The sequence below is a fragment of the Xenopus tropicalis genome, chromosome 3, assembly GCF_000004195.4.
Source record: "Xenopus tropicalis strain Nigerian chromosome 3, UCB_Xtro_10.0, whole genome shotgun sequence".
Classification (NCBI taxonomy): Eukaryota; Metazoa; Chordata; class Amphibia; order Anura; family Pipidae; genus Xenopus; species Xenopus tropicalis.
This window is the reverse complement of record NC_030679.2, coordinates 66,523,555-66,548,099: the sequence shown is the minus strand read 5'-3', so window position 1 is coordinate 66,548,099 and position 24,545 is coordinate 66,523,555. Positions and strand designations below refer to the sequence as shown.

At 38.6% G+C, this 24,545-nt stretch overlaps 1 protein-coding gene across 3 annotated transcripts in view; it reads left to right on the top strand.

The window, feature by feature from the left end:
* Positions 1 to 24,545, top strand: part of dock4 (dedicator of cytokinesis 4) — a 169,817-nt gene that overhangs the window by 62,932 nt on the left and 82,340 nt on the right. For all 3 annotated transcript variants that reach the window (XM_002932824.5, XM_031898963.1, XM_031898962.1), the window contains exons 5-8: positions 3,702 to 3,798; positions 5,526 to 5,674; positions 17,200 to 17,284; positions 18,630 to 18,781. In XM_002932824.5, coding sequence (XP_002932870.3) covers positions 3,702 to 3,798; positions 5,526 to 5,674; positions 17,200 to 17,284; positions 18,630 to 18,781 — 483 coding nt within the window. The remainder of the gene's footprint in view (positions 1 to 3,701; positions 3,799 to 5,525; positions 5,675 to 17,199; positions 17,285 to 18,629; positions 18,782 to 24,545) is intronic.

Genomic DNA, 24,545 nt, shown 5'->3' with positions numbered 1-24,545 from the left:
TCTTTAGCTCTTAGTAAATCTATCGGTGCTATCAAACCCTGTCCCACAGCTACAGGAGCCTTGGGATAAGGATTTTACCAGCAGGAGTTTGCATTTCATTTGCCATTTGTCATTTCACTTTAGGGGTATTTCCTGAAGGGTAACTTTAGTTTGCCCAGGGCACCTATACATCATTTTTTTCAGGACAAGCTGGGCTTTCTAATATTTTCTATATTTCTGTGTAATTCCACTTCTGTAACAAGATTTAAGGGCCTAAATACCGTCTTCTCTAGCCCCTACTCATTACTGGGCAGCAGCAATCCGGCCCACATACCAACATGCCTGGTGAAAAGAGGTCCAGCAGGACTAGGGCCCACTGGGTTTTTATCCAGTGCCCTGTTGGGCCAGTCCAACCCTGTACCCCAATATCCCAGTTTGCTGGTCACCAAGGTGGCGGCTGAGAACAGAAGGGACACAGCTAATGGTGGAGGGCAATGCTATCATGCAAGCTCTGTCGTTCTGGACATGCTATGGGAGCAGAGATAAGTTTAGGCAAATCTCAGTGAAGGGATTAAAGAGGGGGCACTGCTGCTAAAACTAAAAATTTGCCTGGGAGGCTTTACTTTTGCTTTAAATAAAATGTATACAATATATTCGCACAAAATGTTATTATTGTCTCATTCATTAAAGGAACAGTAACACCAAAAAATTAAAGAGCTTTAAAGTAATAAAAATATAATGCACTGTTGCCCTGCACTGGTAAAACTGGTGTGTTTGCTACAGTAACACTACTATAATTTATATAATAAGCTGCTGTGTAGCCACGGGGGCAGCCATTCAAGCTGGAAAAAAGGAGAAAAGGCACAGGTTACATAGCAGATAACAGATAAGCTCTGTAGATTACAATAGTGTTTTATCTGTTATCTGCTATGTGCCTGTGCCTTTTCTCATTTGAATGGCTGCCTCCATGGCTACATAGCAGCTTATTTATATAAATTATAGTAGGCTTTATGAAGTAAACACACAACTTTTACCAGTGCAGGGCAGCAGAACATTATATTTTAGTTACTTTTATACACTTTCATTTTTTGGTGTTACTGTTCCTTTAAGCTAAAACTAGCATAGCAATGCAAATGTGAGGTAAAACTTTTTTATATATAAGATATCAATTGAACTTTTTGTTTAATCAGTGTTTTACTTGTTTTTTTAAATGTTAATGAGGCTTTTTGCACCTATTGTTCTATGGTTAGAAAGAAACTTGCCCCCTAACAATAGTTTGCTAATCCCCATTAATATGTTAATGATCCCCCAATGGGGCCCCTACTGGAAGTGTGAAATGGAGACTGGGTGCAACAAAGCAAAACAGAAGAGCTTAGAATTGGTCCCCATTTTGAAAATGTTGGGAAAAATGTCGGGAAAAAATGTTGTTAAAACGACGTAGAAATGTTGTTTAAACGTCAAATTCACAAAAATGTCTGTAAATTGTCTTTCTTTCACCAAAAACAGAAAAGTGGTGGTTGAGTCGGAATTTAGGCGGATTTCTGTTTGTGAATCTGGAGAAAGTGTTTTCCACCAGTTTTTCCACCACTTTTACTCCAAAAAAGGGCTCTCTCCACTTTTGTGAATTCCCCCCTAAGAGTATATTTATCATGCTGTGTAAAATATGGAGTAAAACATTACTGGTGATGTTGACCATAGCAGCCAATTATATGCTTTGCTTTGGTTGTCTAACTGTTAAAATCTAATTGCTGATTGGTTGCCCTGGGCAACATCACTGGTAATGCTTCACTCCACTTTTTACATAGCATAGTAAGTATACCCCTAAGAGTTCCATTCTTTTAGAAAGCTCTAAACGGTGTGTAGGATAGATTTGCTGCTGGTACTGGTGAGTTTCTAGCAAAGTGCACATTTTTTATGACTGCAGTGGGGGGTGGTGAGAAACCTCTCAAACCCAGGTATCACCTGGGTTTTCTTTCCTGGATCCATGTGGCTTCAAACAGTTTCTATAAGGAACAGTCAAATCTGGAGGTATTACCTTCTGAAACATTGCTAAAAGCAGTTCCTGCAATACAGCAGTATGTGGTGCATACTAGTAACTGCTTACAGTTTAAACAAATGTTACCAATTCATTGTTTATTGTAGAGTTAAGGCTGCCTTTGTCAGGCTGATCTTCCTGTAATGTGACTGAAACAGCATGCTTATGAAATGATTGAATATAGAGAATCACATAGCAGTGATTCATTCCATCTTCCTATGTCCTGAACCAACAGATCAACAGATCTCTGTGAACCAAAACAGTGGCTTCTTTCATTTCCACATCCTAAAGATTCCTTCCACTTACTGAGAAGGCACATCAGTAGTTGTATGGTGGGTGTGTCAATATTTCAACATTTATGGTTCCATACATGCCCAGTTGGCTGGACAACATGATTAAAATGAACCACATTGTATGTAGTATATTCTTGATAACCATATTTTCCCTGCAAATAAGATGACAAAGATCACTGACCATTTAATACATCAATTTGTGGAGTAAATTGGCTTGGGGCTGCCTACATAACAGTGCATCCTAAGGCAGAGACAAACTACAAGTACACACTGGGACATAAGCTAAAACTAGTTTCATTCTCAAACTGCCTAGTGCTGAAATGTCATGTTTTCTTTTATATACCTTTTTTTCTTTTACACACCTGTGTATGCAATAAAGCTACTAAGTTTCCCAGGTACACTAACTTATAAACCAGTAAAATGTTTGCTTTTAAACAGGTAACAAGTAAATGCTTCCTGTTGATTAGTTGTTCTGAGTTACTGTACCAAGTATCTTTTATATATATATATATATATAAGTCAAAAAGTATGTACTTTTATATGTTTGTATATAAATGTATCATGTCTCAACCATTCAACAAGTATTTTTTTAATGTATATTCCTGAAAGAACCAGGAATAGTTATCTAATGGATTGGTTTTTAGACATTGTTTTGCTGATTTGATCTATTGATCACCAGCTCAAGATCTACTAGTAAATTACAGTCTCCCTTTGGCCCTACAATGTTCTCTATAACACTGCTGAGTGTCCAACAGCTTGGTATGTCCATCTACAGAAAACCGATTTTTGGTTATGAATTGACTTTTCTGTATTGATAACTATTCATTAGTGCTGCATAACCAGCTTTTGTAATTAAAGTGCAAAGAAGAGCTTCCAGGTTAATGTTTACACCATATAGCTAGGTGACCTGCTGAGCCAGTCAGAAATGTAATATGTATAATCTGCAGGGTGAAAAACAATAGGTAATTAGTTTTCAGCATTTGGTTTGTCTGAGTGAAAATTATCTGTCTCTGAGGGACTTTTAAGCTCTGCATAAGAGAACTGGCTAACAACGTTTGAATAATTAAGTGCTTAAAATAAATGCACTGTAATAATAAAATATGTATTTTGGTCAGTGTCACATTTATATCAATAGATATTTTTAAATGTCACCCTTCGCTTGCACATCTTGCGTTCCAGTGCAGTGGAATGTGCACTCTATCTAGCACTCTGTAGCAAATGCAAAAAATGCCAGTGTGTAAAAGCGCTAATATAATGGTTTCCATAGCTACTACATGCATTTTGTGAGTGGTCTGATATGAGCTGTTTCCATTTGCAGCAGTAGAAGTCTGACACCTTTCTACAGAAGGCTGTGTATTTACTGTAAAACCTCTAAAATATTGTTATTCTCACAGGCAGTTTGAAATGGTTGTTCCTACTGAAGATGCAGTTATTACAGAGATGACCTCAACACTGAGAGACTGGGGTACAATGTGGAAACAGCTTTATGTGGTAAGTTTTGTTAAATTCAAAATCAGTCCTGCTACATTCTATGTTGTCATAAGTGTGCTGGTGAGTCATTGATTATAGGATTGTGATACTGTACTGCTCGGCAAAAGTGACACTGTCTGAAATTGCACTTTGCACTCTGTACTTTAGGTCGTAAATGACCCTTCATGAATTATATTTATACACTTGGGCCTTGTGTATTAGCAGGGATAAATTAACAATTGCACAACATAATAGACCTAAGCCCATGTAAAGGCAGTAGAAGCAGGAAACTGATGCTTCTGCAATCTTTACTTTTTTTGCCTTAGGGAACGGTTTTAACTAGTTCAAAAATATTATAAAACCGGTGGGACTCTAAATGTTAAGGGGACTTAACTAAGGGGCTGATTTACTAACCCACGAATCCGACCCGAATTGGAAAAGTTCCGACTTGAAAACGAACATTTTGCGACTTTTTCGTATGTTTTGCGATTTTTTCGGATTCTGTACGAATTTTTCGTTACCAATACGATTTTTGCGTAAAAACGCGAGTTTTTCGTATCCATTACGAAAGTTGCGTAAAAAGTTGCGCATTTTTCGTAGCGTTAAAACTTACGCGAAAAGTTGCGCATTTTTCGTAGCGTTAAAACTTAACGCGAAATGCGAAAAAAACGCAATCGGACTCCATTCGACCCGTTCGTGGGTAAGTAAATCAGCCCCTAAGTCTAACATATAGAGATACAGAGTTAAGCACCTTTGTAATGGGATGGGCAAGAACAACTTTGTGGCCTTCTTTGAATTTAAAAATCTCTGTTTAATGGTTTATCTTCCCTCAGCTGTTATTTTTATATTAAACTGAGTATTTTAGCATAACCCATGGAGATATCGGATTCTGCAAAAACCTGGTATACACATTGTCCAAATTTTTTTTTTTTTATAAAACTTTGATGTTATATTTCTCTAGTGCAGATGCTAATAGCAATGCAATAGATATTCATTTTAATTTTCTAATTTGTAGTAATTGGATCAAAACTAAATGGCAACCAATTTGAAACAGTGCTGGTCCAATTTAGCATCTGTGTTAGTAAATCTGACTCACTTTAGTTGTGTTCTAAGTGAGGCTGATAATTTTTTGAATATGGGAACATGGAAATCTAAATTTAAAATGTCATCCCAAGGACATCATGTGTAGAGAACAACAGGAATAAGACTCCTAAAAATGCAACCCAAAATCTTACATGTAAACAAGCCCAAAGAGTGTAATGGTCATTTACGAATGTACCCGCTGGTGAGGATGCTCTAAACTAGATGCGATGCAATAGAGAGTGCAAGTTAACACCTTTTTTTAAGACACTTACATCCAAGAGTGCGCCTGTACTTTCACATGGTTGCCAATGCATCCATCCTTCTTTTTCTGATGAATGGTATGTAACTTTGCCTATTGACACTAAGTAAAGAACTGCTGTCACCCTGGACCTAGTGATGCCTCTAGGTTTTCACAGTGGGGTGTGTCAGTATTAAGGTAAGAGTCAGCAAAGCTGGCTCTGGAGAGCCGCTAAACATACATATATTATTATTATATAATTATAAATCATACACATACTCTGTAATTCTTTGCCAATTATTTAGGAGTGTGCAGTATGACACAAGCAAACAATTAACTTGAGGTCAGAGGAACTTGTCTGTGAGAGCTTACAATCTAGCTGTTACTCTCTGATAAGTGATTTTTATTATATACCTTTTTATGGTAGAAAAATGAAGGGGATCTATTTCATCGTCTGGGGCACATTATGAATGAGATATTAGATCTGCGCAGACAAGTTCTTTTGGGACATTTGACTCATGATCGAATGAAGGACGTGAAACGACACATCACAGCTCGCCTGGACTGGGGAAATGAGTGAGTAATAGATATTAATAGATATCATTTTTAGTTTTTATTAGCATAAAATCTTTATGGTAAAAATAGAGCCAAGACTAAGAAAAATAAAGTTGACATTAACCAAGGGAAATAAAATAATACATAGTAGTAACATAGTAAGTTAGGTTGAAAAAAGACCATCTGTCCATCACGTTCAACCATAATGCCTAACTTCTAGTTGATCCAGAGGAAGGCAAAAACCCCATCTGAAGCCTCTCAAATTTGCCGCAGATGGGAAAAAAATTCCTTCCTGACTCCAAGATGGCAATCGGACCAGTCCCTGGATAAACTTGTACTAAGAGCTATGTGCCATAACCCTGTATTCTCTCACTTGCTAAGAAGCCATCCATAGTTACATAGTTACATAGTTACATAGGGTTGAAAAAAGACCATTGTCCATCAAGTTCAACCCATCCGAGTAAACCCAGCACACAACCTATACTAACCAATCTATACACTCACATACATAAACTATATATATACAACCAGTAATACTAACTGTAGATATTAGTATCACAATAGCCTTGGATATTCTGCTTGTTCAAAAACTCATCCAGGCCCCTCTTAAAGGCATTAACAGAGTCTGCCATTACCACATCACTAGGAAGGGCATTCCACAGCCTCACTGCCCTCACCGTGAAAAACCACCTACGCTGCTTCAAATGGAAGCTCTGTTCCTCTAATCTATAGGGGTGACCTCTGGTGCGCTGATTGTTTTTATGGGAAAAAAGAACATCCCCCAACTGCCTATAATCCCCTCTAATGTACTTGTACAGAGTAATCATGTCCCCTCGCAAGCGCCTCTTTTCCAGAGAAAACAACCCCAACCTCGACAGTCTAACCTCATAGCTTAAATCTTCCATCCCCTTTACCAGTTTAGTTGCACGTCTCTGCACTCTCTCCAGCTCATTAATATCCTTCTTAAGGACTGGAGCCCAAAACTGCACTGCATACTCAAGGTGAGGCCTTACCAGGGACCTATAAAGCGGCAAAAATATGTTCTCATCCAGCCCCTTCTTAAAGCTATATAATGTATCAACCAGCACAACTGGGGAGGGAATTCCACAACTTTACAGCTCTCAGAGTAAAAAAATCTTTCAGAATATTTAAATGGAATCTCCCTTCTTCTAAACGGAGTGGGTGCCCTCGTATCCGTTGGAAGGACCTACTGGTAAATAAAACATTAGAAAGGTTATTATATGATCCTCTTATATATTTATACATAGTTATCATGTCACCTCTTAAGTGCCTCTTCTCCAACAGACCCAACTTGGCCAGTCTTTCTTCATAACTGAGACTTTCCATACCCTTTACCAGCTTAGTTGCCCTTCTCTGGACCCTCTCTAATTCAATAATGTCCCGATTGAGCACTGGAGACCAAAACTGGAAAGCATATTCTAGATGGGGCCTTACTAGCACTCTGTAAAGGGGAAGAATAACACCCTCCTCCCGTGAATCTATACCCCTTTTAATACAGCTCAAAACCTTGTTTGCCCTTGCAGCTGCTGCCTGGCATTGTTGCTACAGCCAAGTTTATTATCTACAAGGTCTACAAGGTCGTTCTCCATTATGGATTTGGCTAGTGCAGTCCCATTAAGGGTATAAGTGGCTTGCATATTTTTACATCCCAGGTGCATGATTATCCACATTAAATCTCATCTGCCACTTAGCTGCCCAGATTGCCAGTTGGTCAAGATCCTGCTGCAAGCATGCCACATCCTGGATAGAATTGACTGGTCTGCAGAGTTTTGTGTCAAGTTAAACAAAAATGGACCCAATACAGAACCCTGTGGGACCCCACTGAGAACCTTACTCAAAGAAAAGAATGTACCTTTAACAACCACCCTCTGTACCTGATCCTGTAGTCAGTAACCAAAAACTGTTTCTGTGCCCTGTATTTACAGTAACTAGCTTGAATTTCATTTGCCTGTCACGGTGCAGAAAGAGTGCATTTTCTGACCAAAATTATACACTATAACATGATCAAAACATGAGACTGACTGTGAGGTAAGACTACTACTTACAGAGCAAGCCTGAGCTGTCTTAAACTTCAACTTGAAGATTTACTTTTGACGCTGGGCATTGTAGCAAATACAACCCATGTTTTAAAGGCAGTTACAAAAATGTGAGGAAAAGTTTCCATTCCATACACATAGGGGAATGGACTGTTACTTGGAATTAGGGATAATTGAAAACTGGCTCAGTGCATATCTATGTACTTGATCTTGCTTGTTTAAGTGCCCCTATCCCCAGTAGTATGTATGTATATAAATGTATGCATATCTGTATTTATATAGTGCTACTGGAATACACAGCCATGTGCATTTTTACAGTGATGATAAAAACACCTTTCATGTGGTAAATTAATGTTCCAACAAGAGAAGCCTTCCTGCTTCTTTAACATAATTTACATGCACACAAATACATTTTGTTCTCATATTTCACTTCTACTTCATATAGCTACTAGCTGCTGTAGATTGTGTTGCCTGGTTAATTTAATGATACATCTTTAAAATAAAAAAAAAAATATATATATATATTTATTTTTATTTTTTTTTTAAAGTTATCTTCCTTGCAAAACTTTTGCACTGTTAAGATGTTCTCCAAACCTATAAAAGGCCACTATGTAACTTGTCAGATTGGTAAATGGGCCGGTAGCCAGCAGTTTTATGGAATCACACACTCTAATAAGTCAGGTGGGTGATGTGTTATTTTGGGGGTAAACAGCAGACTGAAGTCCAGCACCTTTGAACCAAAACTACCTGTTAATGCTCCCATGGGTAAGAAGATAGTCCCTGAAAAGATAGGCTGCATTAGGCGATACCGTGTCCTAATAACGGCTAGACATGTTTGTTATATATAAGCTTTGCAGTGCAGTGATTGTACTTTTTAACCTTGGAAGTAATATTGTATTATTGTCAAATATTTAACATTGCATTTGCAGTATTAAGGCTTTGTTTAATAGAGCATTAAAGGCTTTATGCTTGCTGGGCATTGTTACTTGGGTCTTTGCAAATCCATTTTTGGCACATTTTGAGCGCATATTAAGCTTATATGTTTCAGCGACCTGAAATCTGACCACAAATGCTTTAAATATGGATTCAAATATCATTTAGGGGTCAGCCAAACAAACACAGAGAACCATCATATTAATCATAATTGGAGGATTAGAAAGAGATGTGGAAAATTAAGTCGGCATACTGGTGGGGGCAATAGGCAACAGAAATGGACAGTAGAAAGTAAGTGTGTAGCTATGAGGACATTTAGCTATATTTAAGGAGATTATCTGAGGAAATGAGAAAGCAGCAATTAAAACTGAAAATTTGAAAACACATGAAGTATTCAGAAATTCATAAAGGAAACTTTTCTCTATGTAATGCTACAGTGACATTCTATGTCACTGCAGTGTGTAGTGCAGGGATGCTGCTGCCATGAGGCAAGTTGCAAAACTCCCCTCATGCGGCAGCAGCTCACAAGTCACCAGGGGCAGCAAGAAAATGCTCATGGTGACAATTTTTACATCAAAATTTGGTTCTTCTAGTGCAGAGATTACGATTGCTCTCTGTGTATTAGCAATGATGAGGGGCTACATCTGAAAGGCCGCCTCAGGCCACCCAGGGGGCACGAATGCCCCTGTAAATGTGTTATCTCACTTTGAAAGTATAGAGTAGGTTCAGTGAAACACCTTATATAGTTTGCCAAATTACTTTTGCCAATGCCATGATCTGTAATGTTCTATTCATAGTTATTTTTTCAGTATAAACTATATAATGTAAATCCGTGTTGATGGCAAAACAGTTTTGTGTTACCGTACCGTATTTTTCGCTGTATAAGACGCTCCGGAATATAAGACGCACCCAATTTTAAAGGAGAAAAATCTAGAAAAAAAAGATTCTGAACTATATAATATACTAATTATCAAGTACTTGCCATCCTGCTGTGTGCTTTTCATGGCTAGAGGTGCGCGCACCAATGTCAGCAGTGTCAGTGCGCGCCGATCGGCACTGCAAGGGGAAGAGGACGCATGGTATGGACGTCCACGGGGGGGGTAATATTCCCCCTAATATTACGAAAGTGCCCCCATACACAGTGCCCTAATTGCCCCATAGACAGTAGCCCCCACACACAGTGCCCCAATAGAAAGTGCCCCCATACACAGTACCCCAATTGCCCCCATAAACAGTGCCCCCATACACAGTGCCCCAATTGCCCCATAGACAGTAGCCCCCACACACAGTGCCCCCAATAGAAAGTGCCCCCATACAGTGCCCCAATTTCCCCCATACACAGTGCCCCAATTTCCCCCATACACAGTGCCCCAATTGCCCCCATACAGAGTGCCTCTATTGCCCCCATACACAGTACCCCCAATAGACAGTAGCCCCCACACACAGTGCCCCCAATTGCCCCCATAGAAAGTACCCCCAACAGACCAAATCATCGCCAGAGGCTCCTTCTCTCTTATGCCGCTGCAACAGGCACTTCTATAAGGTTGCGCCTCGTCGCTGACGTGTGACGTCATACGCACGGGTGCAACCTTATAAAAAGGCCTGACACTGCCGCATAAGAGAGAAGGAGCCTCCGGCTATGACTTGCGATGAGTATTCCTCGTATAAGACGCACCAACTTTTCCCCCCCAGTTTTGGGGAAGAAAAAGTGCGTCTTATACGGCGAAAAATACGGTAAATGCTTGAATATTATTTTTTTTTTATCAGGCAAGACCTCTATACAGAAGCCCCCTTTCTGGAGAACCCAGGTCCAAAGCATTCCAGACAATAGATCTATCTGTTTTTCAAAATGTATACTTGTTCCCAGCTAATGGAGTTATCCTGGAAGTTATAGTCTTGCGGCATGTAAATTGCTAACATTGTTAACCCAATTCAACATCTCTGTTCTGTTGTGTAGTGCAGTAGAACATTTTGTAAAAATCTATTTGCTTATTCCTTTTTTTTTTTTTTTTTTTAAATATACCACAAGCATACTGAATGCCTACCGGTTAGTTTATGGCACACTGGAAATTCTCTTGTCATTAGAAACTACTCGATAGAGATAATGACAGATGAACAGATGGAAAATGCCAGCCGTTATTTTTATATGCCAACAGTATAGATTTACTTTCCAAGATTCGTGCTGTGCGAAAGCTTGGTTTTGAACTGCTACCCCCAGGAAGCAGTTTTTATTATTAATGTAAATGTTAAAAAACTGGATTCATTTAATTATTAGATCAATTCTGATGGGAAATGTCAAAATATATGACATAACTGTGCTGCTTTTAGTTTGTAGATAGCTTTATGTAGTATTATAAATTCATTGATGAATGTAAATTTTTCATCTTGGGTTTGTTTGGTGTATGTAAATTAGTGCAGTCTTGTTTCTAGCTTTGTAGTTTCTAGAGACTGATCAAGATCAAAATAATTTTTAATGGTTCAGCGTAGATTAAAAATTAACATTTAAAGCTAGATTGTCTTTTTCTTCAGGATGAGAAGTAAATATGCAGAACTTTATAAAGAAAATGACACAGCAGGGTTGTGATAACATCCCAGATAGGATTGGCACTTTCATCTGTGTGCTGTAAGAATGAATGTTAAACAACAAACACTTTCCTGATTTAGTGCATTATTCAGGAGTCTAGCATTCTCAGTAAAAGAACATTCAGTCCACAGTGCTTCAAGATCCTATCTGAAAAGCATTATATGCATCACTGCAGGATTCAGAGTTCTTAAGGGCATTTGCACATTGGGAGATTTTGGGAGGTGGCACCAAAACACTGAAATTGGACACACTTTTGGCCTCTATGGCTTCCACCCGAAACGACTCATCCAGGGGCTTGAAAGGCAATTGTCTGAAACTTGAAACTTCATTCCCTTAAGGATCGAGTTAAAACTGATTATTGAATAAACTGACAACTGTACAACAGTTCAGTGACACCGCAAGCTAAATACTTACTACATTTGCACTTATTTTACACAGCTTAATGGGCGACTACACTCATAAAACAGACATGTCAAAAATAAAATCAGTCATTTGAATTTTTAAATCCAATCCGTAATCCGTAAATTGAAACAAATATAAGTACAAATTTCACCTGTGTTAAAAATATTACTTAGACTAAGGTGCACCAGATCAGGTGCAAATGATTAGAACATGGTTAGAGAGGGTCTTGGAGGATTTATTGAAATCTCTGACATTTAGGGGTATATTTATCATGCTGTGTAAAACGTGGAGTAAAACATTACCACTGATGTTGCTTATAGCAGCCAGTCAGATGCTTTGCTTTGGTTTTCTAACTGTTTTAATCTAACATTCACAGTAAGGGCAGTGAGGTTGTGGAATGCCCTTCCTAGTGATGTTGTGATGGCAGATTCTGTTAATGCCTTTAAGAGGGGCTTGAATGAGTTCTTGAACAAGCATAGTATCCAAGGCTGTTGTGATACTAAAATCTATAGTTAGTATTGATGTTGGTATACAGTGGCTTGCAAAAGTATTCAGCCCCCTTCAACTTTTCCACATTTTGTCACATTACAGCCACAAACATGAATCAATTTTATTGGAATTCCACATGAAAGACCAATACAAAGTGGAGTACACGTGAGAAGTGGAACGAAAATCATACATGATTCCAAACATTTTTTACAAATAAATAACTGCAAAGTGGGGTGTGCGTAATTATTCAGCCCCCTTTGGTCTGAGTGCAGTCAGTTGCCCATAGACATTGCCTGATGAGTGCTAATGACTAAATAGAGTGCACCTGTGTGTAATCTAATGTCAGTACAAATACAGCTGCTCTGTGACGGCCTCAGAGATTGTCTACGAGAATATTGGGAGCAACAACACCATGAAGTCCAAAGAACACACCAGACAGGTCAAGGATTAAGTTATTGAGAAATTTAAAGCAGGCTTAGGCTACAAAAAGATTTCCAAAGCCTTGAACATCCCATGGAGCACTGTTCAAGTGATCATTCAGAAATGGAAGGAGTATGGCACAACTGTAAACCTACCAAGACAAGGCTGTCCACCTAAACTCACAGGCCAAACAAGGAGAGCGCTGATCAGAAATGCAGCCAAGAGGCCCATGGTGACTCTGGACGAGCTGCAGAGATCTACAGCTCAGGTGGGGGAATCTGTCCATAGGACAACTATTAGTCGTGCAGTGCACAAAGTCGGCCTTTATGGAAGAGTGGCAAGAAGAAAGCCATTGTTAACAGAAAACCATAAGAAGTCCCGTTTGCAGTTTACCACAAGCCATGTGGGGGACACAGCAAACATGTGGAAGAAGGTGCTATGGTCAGATGAGACCAAAATGGAACTTTTTGGCCAAAATGCAAAACGCTATGTGTGGCGGAAAACTAACACTGCACATCACTCTGAACACACCATCCCCACTGTCAGATATGGTGGTGGCAGCATCATGCTCTGGGGGTGCTTCTCTTCAGCAGGGACAGGGAAGCTGGTCAGAGTTGATGGGAAAATGGATGGAGCCAAATACAGGGCAATCTTGGAAGAAAACCTCTTGGAGTCTGCAAAAGACTTGAGACTGGGGCGGAGGTTTACCTTCCAGCAGGACAACGACCCTAAACATAAAGCCAGGGCAACAATGGAATGGTTTAAAACAAAACATATCCATGTGTTAGAATGGCCCAGTCAAAGTCCAGATCTAAATCCAATTGAGAATCTGTGGCAAGATCTGAAAACTGCTGTTCACAAACGCTGTCCATCTAATCTGACTGAGCTGGAGCTGTTTTGCAAAGAAGAATGGGCAAGGATTTCAGTCTCTAGATGTGCAAAGCTGGTAGAGACATACCCTAAAAGACTGGCAGCTGTAATTGCAGCAAAAGGTGGTTCTACAAAGTATTGACTCAGGGGGCTGAATAATTACGCACACCCCACTTTGCAGTTATTTATTTGTAAAAAATGTTTGGAATCATGTATGATTTTCGTTCCACTTCTCACATGTACACCACTTTGTGTTGGTCTTTCACGTGGAATTCCAATAAAATTGATTCATGTTTGTGGCTGTAATGTGACAAAATGTGGAAAAGTTGAAGGGGGCCGAATACTTTTGCAAGCCACTGTATATAGTTTATGTATGTGAGTGTATTGATAGGTCAGTATAGATTTGTGTGTGCTGGGTTTACTTGGAAGGGTTGAACTTGATGGACTCTGGTCTTTTTTCAACCCTATGTAACTATGTAACTGCTGATTGGTTGCCCTGGGCAACATCACCAGTAATGTTTCACTCCACTTTTTAACAACATGATAAATATACCCCTTAGTTTGGTTTGCCCTCTGTTGTTCTCTGAGGCCTTTAGAAAGAGGGTTTATAGATGCCTAAAAGTCTGGGAAGGGGATTTAAAAAGATTGCCAATCAAATGGACATAATTTATTGCACTGGAAGATTGTCTGGAAGATTTACAAGCTCTACAAGTGAAGAAGCTATCAAACTCCTGCCATAGCCAGGACATCCCAGCAAGTTTATCCTAATAGGAGATGCAGGATGCTAAAAGAGGCACAGAATTTCTTTAAGGGACCTACAGATTGCTCTCACTCCTGTTTATATCAAAGTCTACCATTAGAAAGAGGATTTTCAAATTAAATCTACATGGGAGCTGTGTCAACAGGCCTGGATTTGTGGCAAGGCCACAAAGGCCTGGGCCCAGGGTGGCATGTTTTCCAGGGCAGCATGTACCACACTTGTAATTCTTCCTTCCTACAGACAACCAGAGCTCTGGAGACTGGACACGCATTTTCATCCCCGTGCCCAGTCATTAGTGGTACCGGTGTCTATAGGAACTAGTGAGCTAAAGGTAATCACCAACCAATAAGTAAGCGAATGATGTGTGTGCATTGACGTACATTGTAGGGGGCAGGGTTTGAGGGGGTGGAAAACTGGCACTGTATGCCAGAAGGAAAGCTTTAGCATCAGGCTAAAATTAAAGTTTGCCCAGGGTCACCTAAGCCAATGGCACAGCTTCTGGTACAATGTGCTCTCGACAGACAAGGCAAAGAGAGGTATAATGTCACAGAACCCGAAGGCATGTTTATTGAAAACCAAAAACAACATAATGAAGCAAAATAGCTGTCACATTTCAGGAGCATGTGCCTTTAATCATAGACTGGTTAAGGGAGCATATGCCCAAAATGCACCAGGCATTTTGGCCTAGTTGTATTCTGATGGTTTTGGACGATGATTTTAAGGAAGACTCCGTTGATCAGGCCCTTTCTTGTCAGAAAACCTAAGACAACATTGTTGCAACTGTTATCAACTGTAAAGCACAGTGATAGAACTGACATGTTTCAGGGCTGCTTTACTGCATCAGGGACTGGGCAACCCCCCTTCATAGAATCCACTATAAATTTTTAATTGTACCACAGAGTACTTGAGGATAAGTCATCTTTTTTGAAGATTGAAGCTCAACCAAAAGTGGGCCCTTGCAATATGACATGGACCCTAGAATTGCTACTTAATCTACCAAGGAATGGCTAAAAAAAAAATAAGGTTCTTGAATTGCCAAGTCAAAAGCCAGCTATACAGGTGTAGGCTCTATTATTCAGAATGCTTGGGACCTGTGTTTTTCCAGAAATCTTTAATTTGGATAAGATGATATGGCCAGACATTGCACAGCTGAAAAATTCTGCACGGAGGAGTGAAAGCAATTCTTCTGGTCAAAGACAATACCAAGCAATAGGGCCAAGAATATACTTATGTTTTCCACTGAAAGAAATGGCATATTTATTGTGGAACATTGACCTACAACGTTTACAAAAAGAATACAACCAAGTGGCATATTTGCTAAATATAAAACAGTGGAATGTAGCGCTATTAACTGTTTCCTGAAAGCTTACAAGGTTTACACAGTTATAAAGGAATGTTCTGCTTTGATCAATGTTTGAGTTCATAAGAATGTTTTAAACTTATTTGAGTCAAAATCCATTCTACCCTACAGTGTTAGCACTCAGCACCACAGAATTGTTAGTCTTCAAATAAATAAAACTGCTGTTGCCATTGTTACCGTTCAGTAAAAAAAATAACAAAACAGCCCCCATGTTTCTTCTATAAACACTGCTGTGTGAATTATTATGTGTGTAAAGAGCACACGTGGGTAAAACATCAGTAGCTAATACATTTGTGACCCTCTATCCACATCAGATGTCAAAGGCACATGGTTAAAGGCCATATAAACCCCCTAGCTTCAAATTTCAAGTTTTATTGTCATATACAAATAACAATGAAGCATCATTACTGTAATGAAATTTTTTGACCCGTGTTCCTCCCAACTTTACATAGACAAAAAAAAAAAAAATACAAATATTAAATATAATAAAAGTGAGCAATAAAGGTACAAGTATTTACAATAAAAAAATGCAATGAAATATTTGAAATTGTGCAGGGAGGATTTAAAGTGGCTTTGCTTAAAGTGACACTGCAAAGAGTCCAGTAGTTATGGAGAGGCAGAATGTCAGCAGTTCAGAAGCCTGATGGCTTGTGGGTAGAAACTGTCTCTGTATCTGCTGGTGCGGGTCTGGATGCTCCTGTTCCGCCTGCCTGATGGTAGGAGCGTGAAAAGTCTGTGGCTGGGGTCAGAGAGGATCCGCTGCATCTTCCTCCTACAGCGCTGTCTGTACAGGTCCTGCATGGCCGGCAGTTCAGTTCTGGTGATGCGCTGTGCTGATCTTACCACCCTCTGCAGAGCTTTGCGGTCCAAAGCATTACAGCTGCCATACCAGGTGGTGATACAGCCGGACAGAATACTCTCAATGGTGCATCGATAGAAGTTTGTGAGTATTCTGGAGTCCATGCCAAACCTCCTCAGGCGCCGCAGAAAGAAGAGCCGCTGTCTTGCAGCTTTTGTGATCACACCAACGTGGTGAGACCAACTCAGATCCTCACTGATATTGATGCCCTACAAAAGTTTAATAAGTGAATAGCCTCTTTAAAATCTTTTAACAACTGCCACTCCAGTTGTTCAAAGGTTAATAGTAATGCTGCAATTTCTCCTTAATCACTAAGGATTCATTTTCCTCCTCTAACCCACTTGGCCCCCTCCATCAGGAATTTACATTGGCTATTGGCTAATAAGCATTCCTGCTTCTTCTCATCCTTTACGAAGCATTCAGGGGTTCAGCCAAATCTGAAAAAGTGGATTCGGTGCATCCCCAGAAAGTATAGTTTATATACAAATAGACTATACAAGTAGAGTTTACATGTCCTTAAATGCAGTATCATAATAATTCCTACTAGTTCTTAGCCATCTGTGAACCCTGCAGAAGTACATGATTTATATGAGCAAGAGAAATTCTTTGTTAGGTACACAAATACAAATGTTATTGTTATGCATGTATTTGTTTCCTTTTAGCACTGTACCTAAAAGGCCTTAGAATTAATACTAAATAATCATGTACATCTCAGGTACAGTGGGACTACAATGTTAAAAGTGTAGGGTTACACACACTCTGATTATTTTTATGAAACTTCTTTTGACTCTCCTTCTGTTTTGCTTTCACAGACAATTAGGACTAGATTTGGTTCCAAGGAAGGAGTTTGCAATGGTTGATCCAGAGGAAATCAGCATCACAGAACTATACAGATTGGTACGTTCTCAGCAGATTTTGGCTTGCTTACGTCTTTTTGTCCTATGTATTTTAAATGAGTTGTTTCCATAGCAACTCTTCAATTAAAGTGGTTTAGAAACATTCTACTTTTTCCTCTTTTCTTAATAGCTCATTCATTCAGTATTTCTATCCAGGAGCACAAGTGCATCTGTATTAATTAATTGCTGCTCCTTTTATTGACCCAAGTGCTTTAATATGTAAAAACATGCATCTGTTATTTGATCACATAACATTATTAAGCATAATTTATAGAATTTACATTGGCAATGATTTGTTATTGCTGTCATGGTTTGATGTAATTTTGCACCTGTTTAAAATGACATGGTGGGAAATACCAGGAATAATGTCAAATTGCTTCCCAAATGGGCATATGAAGACGTGTAGTCTTTTTAACAAAGACTTATCCACATTAACCATAAGCCACACTGTTTTTAGCTACTGTAATGCAAACCAGTTTGAGATATTTCCTCATTTTTGTTGCCACATTTTTCTCACCAAATAATAAGGTACTGTTTTCCTAATTCTGCAACTGTGAAACATCGTCATAAAAATAGTCTATAACATATAGACTAAAGGATATTTTACTAAATTAACTGATAAATGTGGTATACTTGGTAATGGCCTAGTTCAAGCCTTGCTAGTACAAGATCAGATCATCCTTAATTAGTCCATCACTTGAGTGGCAAAATCAGGTAAAGAATCAAACATATCTGCCTTTGCAAGGAAAGTTTACATTGTTGATATGTTCCTGTGGGGTGCCTCTTATACAAACATATTTATAGGGGTTGCTCACCTTTCAAGTAATCAATTAATTTTTAGTGTGATACAGACATTGTTGTTCTGAGACAATTTGCAACTGTTTTTTTTTTTCTTTTCTTTTTTTTCATTTTTTGAGGTGTTTCCATTATTTAGCGATTTGTTCAGCAGCTCTCCAGTTAGTGTCACGTTTAGATAAGCAACCAGGCTTTGGTTTGGATGTGAGACTGGAATAGGAGAGGGACTAAAGAGAAAGTCAAGTAATAAAGAGTAATAATAACATTGTAAGCTTACAGAGCAACAGTTTTTTGGTTTCCCCGGGGTCAGGGATCCCCCCTTGAAATCTGGAAAGTTGTAGAAGAGGAAGGGAATAATTAAAAAACTTTAAAAATAGATAATGAATTCCAATTGCAATGTTGCTAGGAGTAGGCCATTCTATAACATACTAGAAGTCAATTTAAAGGTGACCCACCCCTTTAGGAAGATCTCTATTTTGGGATCAATGTAACAGATGTAAAAGTAATTGAATAGTTATTAAGTAACAAGGATTATTTTATCTTTTGACCAGATGGAGCACAGACATCGAAAAAAAGACACTCCAGTACCAGCAAGCAACCATCATCTCTTTGTACAGATGAAGAGTTTAATGTGTTCTAACTTGGGAGAAGAGCTTGAAGTAATTTTCTCACTGTATGACAGTAAAGAAAGCAGGCCAATCAGGTAACCTATATGTTAAAAGATAGGACTTTATTGAAGGTATCTAATTTATCATTGGCCAAGGTGCAAGTGCTTGAGCACCAAGGAGAACAAAATCAAACCCCTTAGGCCCTAGAACAGAGCACTTATGCCTGGGGCAATAACATGTAAGGCTGCACTCTGCACCTTGCGACAGATTAAACATCTGCAAAGTCCTTTGTGTATTGCTTGCCATAGGTAGGTGGCATGTGCAGTTCCATTTAAAGGAGAAGTAAAGGTATAATTAAATAATACTGAGCAACAAGGCTACATTTAAACAGTTTGCTTAAACTCAAAGTTAAGCTCTTTGCTGTTCCCAGGATATCCATTCACACCAGATAAACTCTTTAACATTCCGAGTAGGGTGACGTCGTCATACCTCCTTTTTTCCCCATGGTAATTCCTTGCCATGGGCAACAGCACATGTGGTAAAATTATTGTAAGCCATATACATACATTTTGAAACAGTAATGCTCTTTAAGAAGATCAAGGGATCGTGTTGAAGAACAAAGGGGCCTGAGCTATATGTTCCAGCTCTAGAGGGAAGTGATGTCACAGGCAGGAAACATAGCCCTTGCAATATACTAGTGCATCAAAATTTGGGTGGCGATTTCTTACTTAAGATGGAAGACAAAGAAAACGTGGCATTTTAGTAGTGAGATTTTAGATAGTAACCCATACAGCCAATCAGCAGTTAGCATTTACTGGTCACTTGTTTGAAAGCAAACATCTTATTGGTAGCTATAGGTTACTGCTCCTGGGCAAACTTAGTGCCTTTTATTATATATGGGGTTACGAATACTTTGAAATAGCTAAAAAAAAATTGTAAATTGGTATTTAAATAGGGATATTTGTGATGTCTAATTGGCTGAGTCATTTAGGCATATATTATCAATCAGTGTTTGTTTTCGTAGTAATGTCAGAAATAATCTCTCGATCACAAATTTTCTGGAGTTGATTGTTTTTCACATGTGGGATATTGTTCCATGATTTTTTGTTTTTCAAAATACCCTTTTTACAAAGCTGGCCTGGCTTAAGTTGGCAAGCTTTTTGGTTTTTGAAAAATCCCTGCATAAAGAAAAAAAAATACTGATTGCAGGAAAAGTGAGAGTAAGATCTCTCTCTTGTTTTCTGACAATAATTACTACAAACATGAGTGTCTGTTGATAATAAATATGCCCTTTTTGTGCTTCTATTTATAAATATTGTTACATGATTTCTAAACTACTGCAGGAATAATGGAAATTAGAGACCGATACTGTAGAACTCCCACATTAATATCACTTGATTTTTAATCATGTTTGGCCAGCACTAGACTTAGCTCTAAGCCTTTTGCATAATACATTTAAAGGAAAAATATCAAAGCTTTGATCTTTTGAAACTTAGAAGTGAAAGGTTACCCAGCACAGAGTAAAAAGCTCACAAATGTGTTATCTTTCAAAATTATTTTAACAATGTGGTTGGCTTGCAGCTTGAAATTGTCTTATTTTAGAAATGTTTCCCAAATTGAATTATGGTTTTAATGATAGGATGCACAAGTGATGATATTAGTCAGTTCTACATTAGGTGGGTCATATTGGGTGGTATACCTTTCATAAGTATGTTACAATGTGTAGGGATGGAAGGTGGCATTTGGAGCATACCACTAAGCAAATAGGTCTACTAATATAGCTTCCAAGTTTGGAAAAATAAATTAAGACTAGTGGTTACTAATGGTTGAGGAATTGCTGATGTCTGTTTACCATATCTGTATGCACACATTTTAGAGTGCAGTCTGAATATAATTTTTTTTTATCTTAGAATGGATAAATAAAGGGAAAAATTGCATAGATATTATAACAAGTCAAGCTAGGTTTATTGTCATCTCAGCTATATACAAGTACAGAGTAAGACTAAATTATAAATGATATATTAAGAAACTGTAATGTAATAAATGAATAGCCAAAAATGGACTATCCAAGTATTTAATATTGGAGTGGTACATTTGTACTGGTTGATATTGGCAGCAGTAATTTGGTTTAAATGCAACATTTGTGTTACTTGTCTGACAATAAACCTGCACATTGTATATGTCACGTTAATATGTAGGTGTACTGAGGAAGTTGAAAAATAGAAACATCTCAATAGCAAGTTTTTAATTAAAGAGGAAAAGGATTTCAAAGTCAGTTCTCTGCTACCTACCGATTTAAAAATACACATATGAAAAGGAAATGAGGACTGACTGCTGTTTTAATTGGTGTCTTGGTTCTATTCTTCTTTGCTTACTGGTGCTGTCAGTGTGTGGAGGAAGCATTATTATATTTTAAACTGTTCTTTCAGAGAAGAAAAAAAAAACTATATTCTGCTGTGAAACTGTGATCATTGCTTCTAATCAGTGACTTGGGTTGACTTCAATTATACCTCTCCACTTAAACATGAACTCATACAATAAGAAATGAACATTACAGATCATGCTCCTCGGTTTCCAGAAGGGCTACCATCAAGGTTGTGCATTACAGTAATGATGCCATGCTGCATACCTTTATTCACAATCTTGGGTCTGGAGATTTAGAATACTTACCTGGCATTGTGCAATGACACCAGATTCCCAGTAATGTAATTGAGCATGCTGTGATATGCAGAGATGACATGGGGCAGTTGGAATGTAACACTTTAACTAAGCAAACCGGTTTACTGATATACCAGCTCAGCAAAATCAATTGAGTACCTAAGTTGCACTTTTGGTTGGATCATTGCTGATGTGTCTGTTTGCTATATCCATTACTATCCAGATGTCTTGAGAGATAGCCTAGGGCCCTCTCCATGTGTTACAAAGCATACTACTTATAAAACTCCTTATGCTGACATATAGCAGAAGGAGGGAGAATTCAAAGTATACAGAGTGGTGCACATGGCACCCTTGCATTGGTGGGTCCTTTATTTTACATATTGCTTCCAAATGTGTATAATTTTATCAGAGCAGGTTGAACTGGAGTATTGTACTCAGAGCAAGGTGTAAGGTTTGCATATGGACCCTAGTATCTATGTGAATAGCATTTAAACATGTAACTGAGCACATTTTAGCACTTTTTCATAGTAAAAAAAATTCTTTCCTTGGTCAAAATGGCAAGTGGACCTGTGTCTGAATGAATACACATCAGTAGTGTGTTTAGTGATACCAGTTATCCTTTTTGATTTATTTAAAATGCACAAAACACCTTCTTGAAACTATTAACTGTATTTGCCTTTTATGAGCTCTTTGATGCTCCTAACTTTAAAGAACTTTTTCAGGCATGAAAAGTAAATTGTATTTGTTTCCGGGACTCACTTTATCATTTCTTCACTGCAAAGCATAGCAATTACATTATAGATTAGATTCCAATTTATAATAATTCTTATACTGACCAAGTACCTTGCCAGGAAAATTGCTTTAGGGCTTGGTGCATGAAACACATATGTCGGACTGGCCCACCAGGATACCAGGAAAACTCCCGGTGGGCCCAGGTGTCAGTGGGCCCTCCTGCTCCTGACCATTTGGCCTACTTCATGGCCATTCACTATTTTTGAATGGGAACAAAGGGGAGAAATAGATGGTAAATAGATGCTAGCATGTAAAGGCTAGGAGAATAAAGTGGTTGGGTGAGGAAAAATATTTTGGAGAGTGGGCCTATAGTCTAAGGTTTTCTGGTGGGCCCCTGGGGTCCCAGTCCAACACTGTATGAGGCATTTAGAACTTGCCTCTGCATTCTTCTTATTGACTTGAATGTGAAGCGTTATAGCTTGTTACTTTTGGTGTTTAACTTGTAGATTCAAAAAACCTGCACTCTGGGATATTTCTCCTACAACCTACTCCCACACCTGATGAGCGTGGGAAACTTAGAAATATAGTAATAGCAGGCACAGAAGCTCTGCTGTGTAGTGTTTGTTACAACATGTTTTAAACACTGTCTGTACCTGAAAAATGTTGTGCATCTACTAAACACTTCACAGTTCCTGCGAGTCCATGTGCCTGTTTCCACTTATTCGTATTCCTATGCACCTGCTAGTGGTTAAGATCAAAAACGTTGACTGCTGAAATTTCTGGAATTTGTTGTCTGTATTGGGCCAACTGCATGATTCTCATAAAAGTCAAAGGAAAGGGATTGGTAGCAATCAGTTTAACTGGCACTACAAGTTTGGCAATCAAAACACGCCATGTGCCATGGCTCTTTTCAAACCAAGCATTACTTGTTAGGCTGGCTTCCAACATTTGGGCCTGGGTATTTAAAAAAAAAAAAAAAACCAAAAAAAAAACCAAACATCTTATAGCATTTAATATTCTTCAACAATACAATTGTCATGAGTAGACATGCATACTGTGTTGCAGTTATTTGTAAAAATTGAATCCTGCTTTTCTTGTGTTGAATGGTGAACAGGTCCAGACTGGGATTCAAAATAGGCTCTGGTATTTTAAGCATGCAGAAGCCCAAACAGCCCTCATCAGCCCAATAAATAGTGACTGTCTATGGCATCTTACAGCATTCCATCTGGCATTTGCCACAGATTGCCAGTCCAGGCCTGATGGTGAACTCTACCATGCACCATTGAAAATTCTTCTCATGCCTTTGATAACTAAAACTGATTTAGGTTAATTTGCGTAGAATAACTAGAGCTTTCATGATCTATCAGATTATACTTTGCATCAGTCACTACATTTCCAACCCTAAGGCTAATGTCCCACAGGGAGATTTAGTTGCTGTGATTCTTAAAAAGCGAGTTTCAGCAACTAGTTGTCGTCTTTTCCTATCAAGCAATTACTAGAAATTTCAACAAGGGAGCTAATCTATTTCCCACAAGTCATGTCATATTCCCCAGCATTTCCAATGGGGAAATTTGCAAACAATCGCAGGGACTTCCCTCCCAATGGGTTTTCCTTTAAAGGAGAACTATACCAACCAGGCTATAAAAGCCCCCTTAACTAGCACTGCCTTGACCCCCCTCACCTCTCCCTTATCGCGTAGTTTCTAACTTTTAAAACTGTCCCGCTAACCCAACCTAAAAAGAGCAGAGTATCGCAGCTGCATACCTGGCTGACATCTTCCCTGCAACTGTACAGTCTTTGGATCTCACCCCCGACACAGACCCTGCTTGTGCATGCACAATTAGTGGTAGCAGTTTTGAAGATAATTGTCAGCACAACACCTTGTTTCTAGTCTGTACTAGTGCAGTTTCCCCAATGACCACTTTCCATCGGCACATCCAGGCACAAACAATCCAGAACAGCACCTCTTGTATTTTTAATTAAAATGTCTTTATTGCAAATTTTTAGGGGCATACAGCAATGTTTCAGGCCACACATGGCCTGAAACATTGCTGTATGCCCCTGAAAATTTGCAATAAAGACATTTTAATTAAAAATACAAGAGGTGCGGTTTCGGACAGTTAGTGGTAGCAGGAAATCTGCTTAAACTGAGCCCGGGGGGTATAGTTCTCCTTTAAGGGATTGTAATAATTTTGAATGGCAATGCTTTCTTTGTAGCATTGCTCGAAAAAGGGTCTCATACCAAATCAGAGCAATATGCAATGTTATTATATTTTTGAGATAGATCTCACGCATAAAGGAATGGACCGTGTGTAACCTCTATTCAACCTAATTAAGTTACAACATCAATCCACATGGTATTTTGCCTTCATATGCATATAGAACCAAACAAATATTAAAACTATACCATTGCTGCTAAAATATCTTAGTTATTGCTGTTATCAGTCAACTATAGCATTGCCAAACATA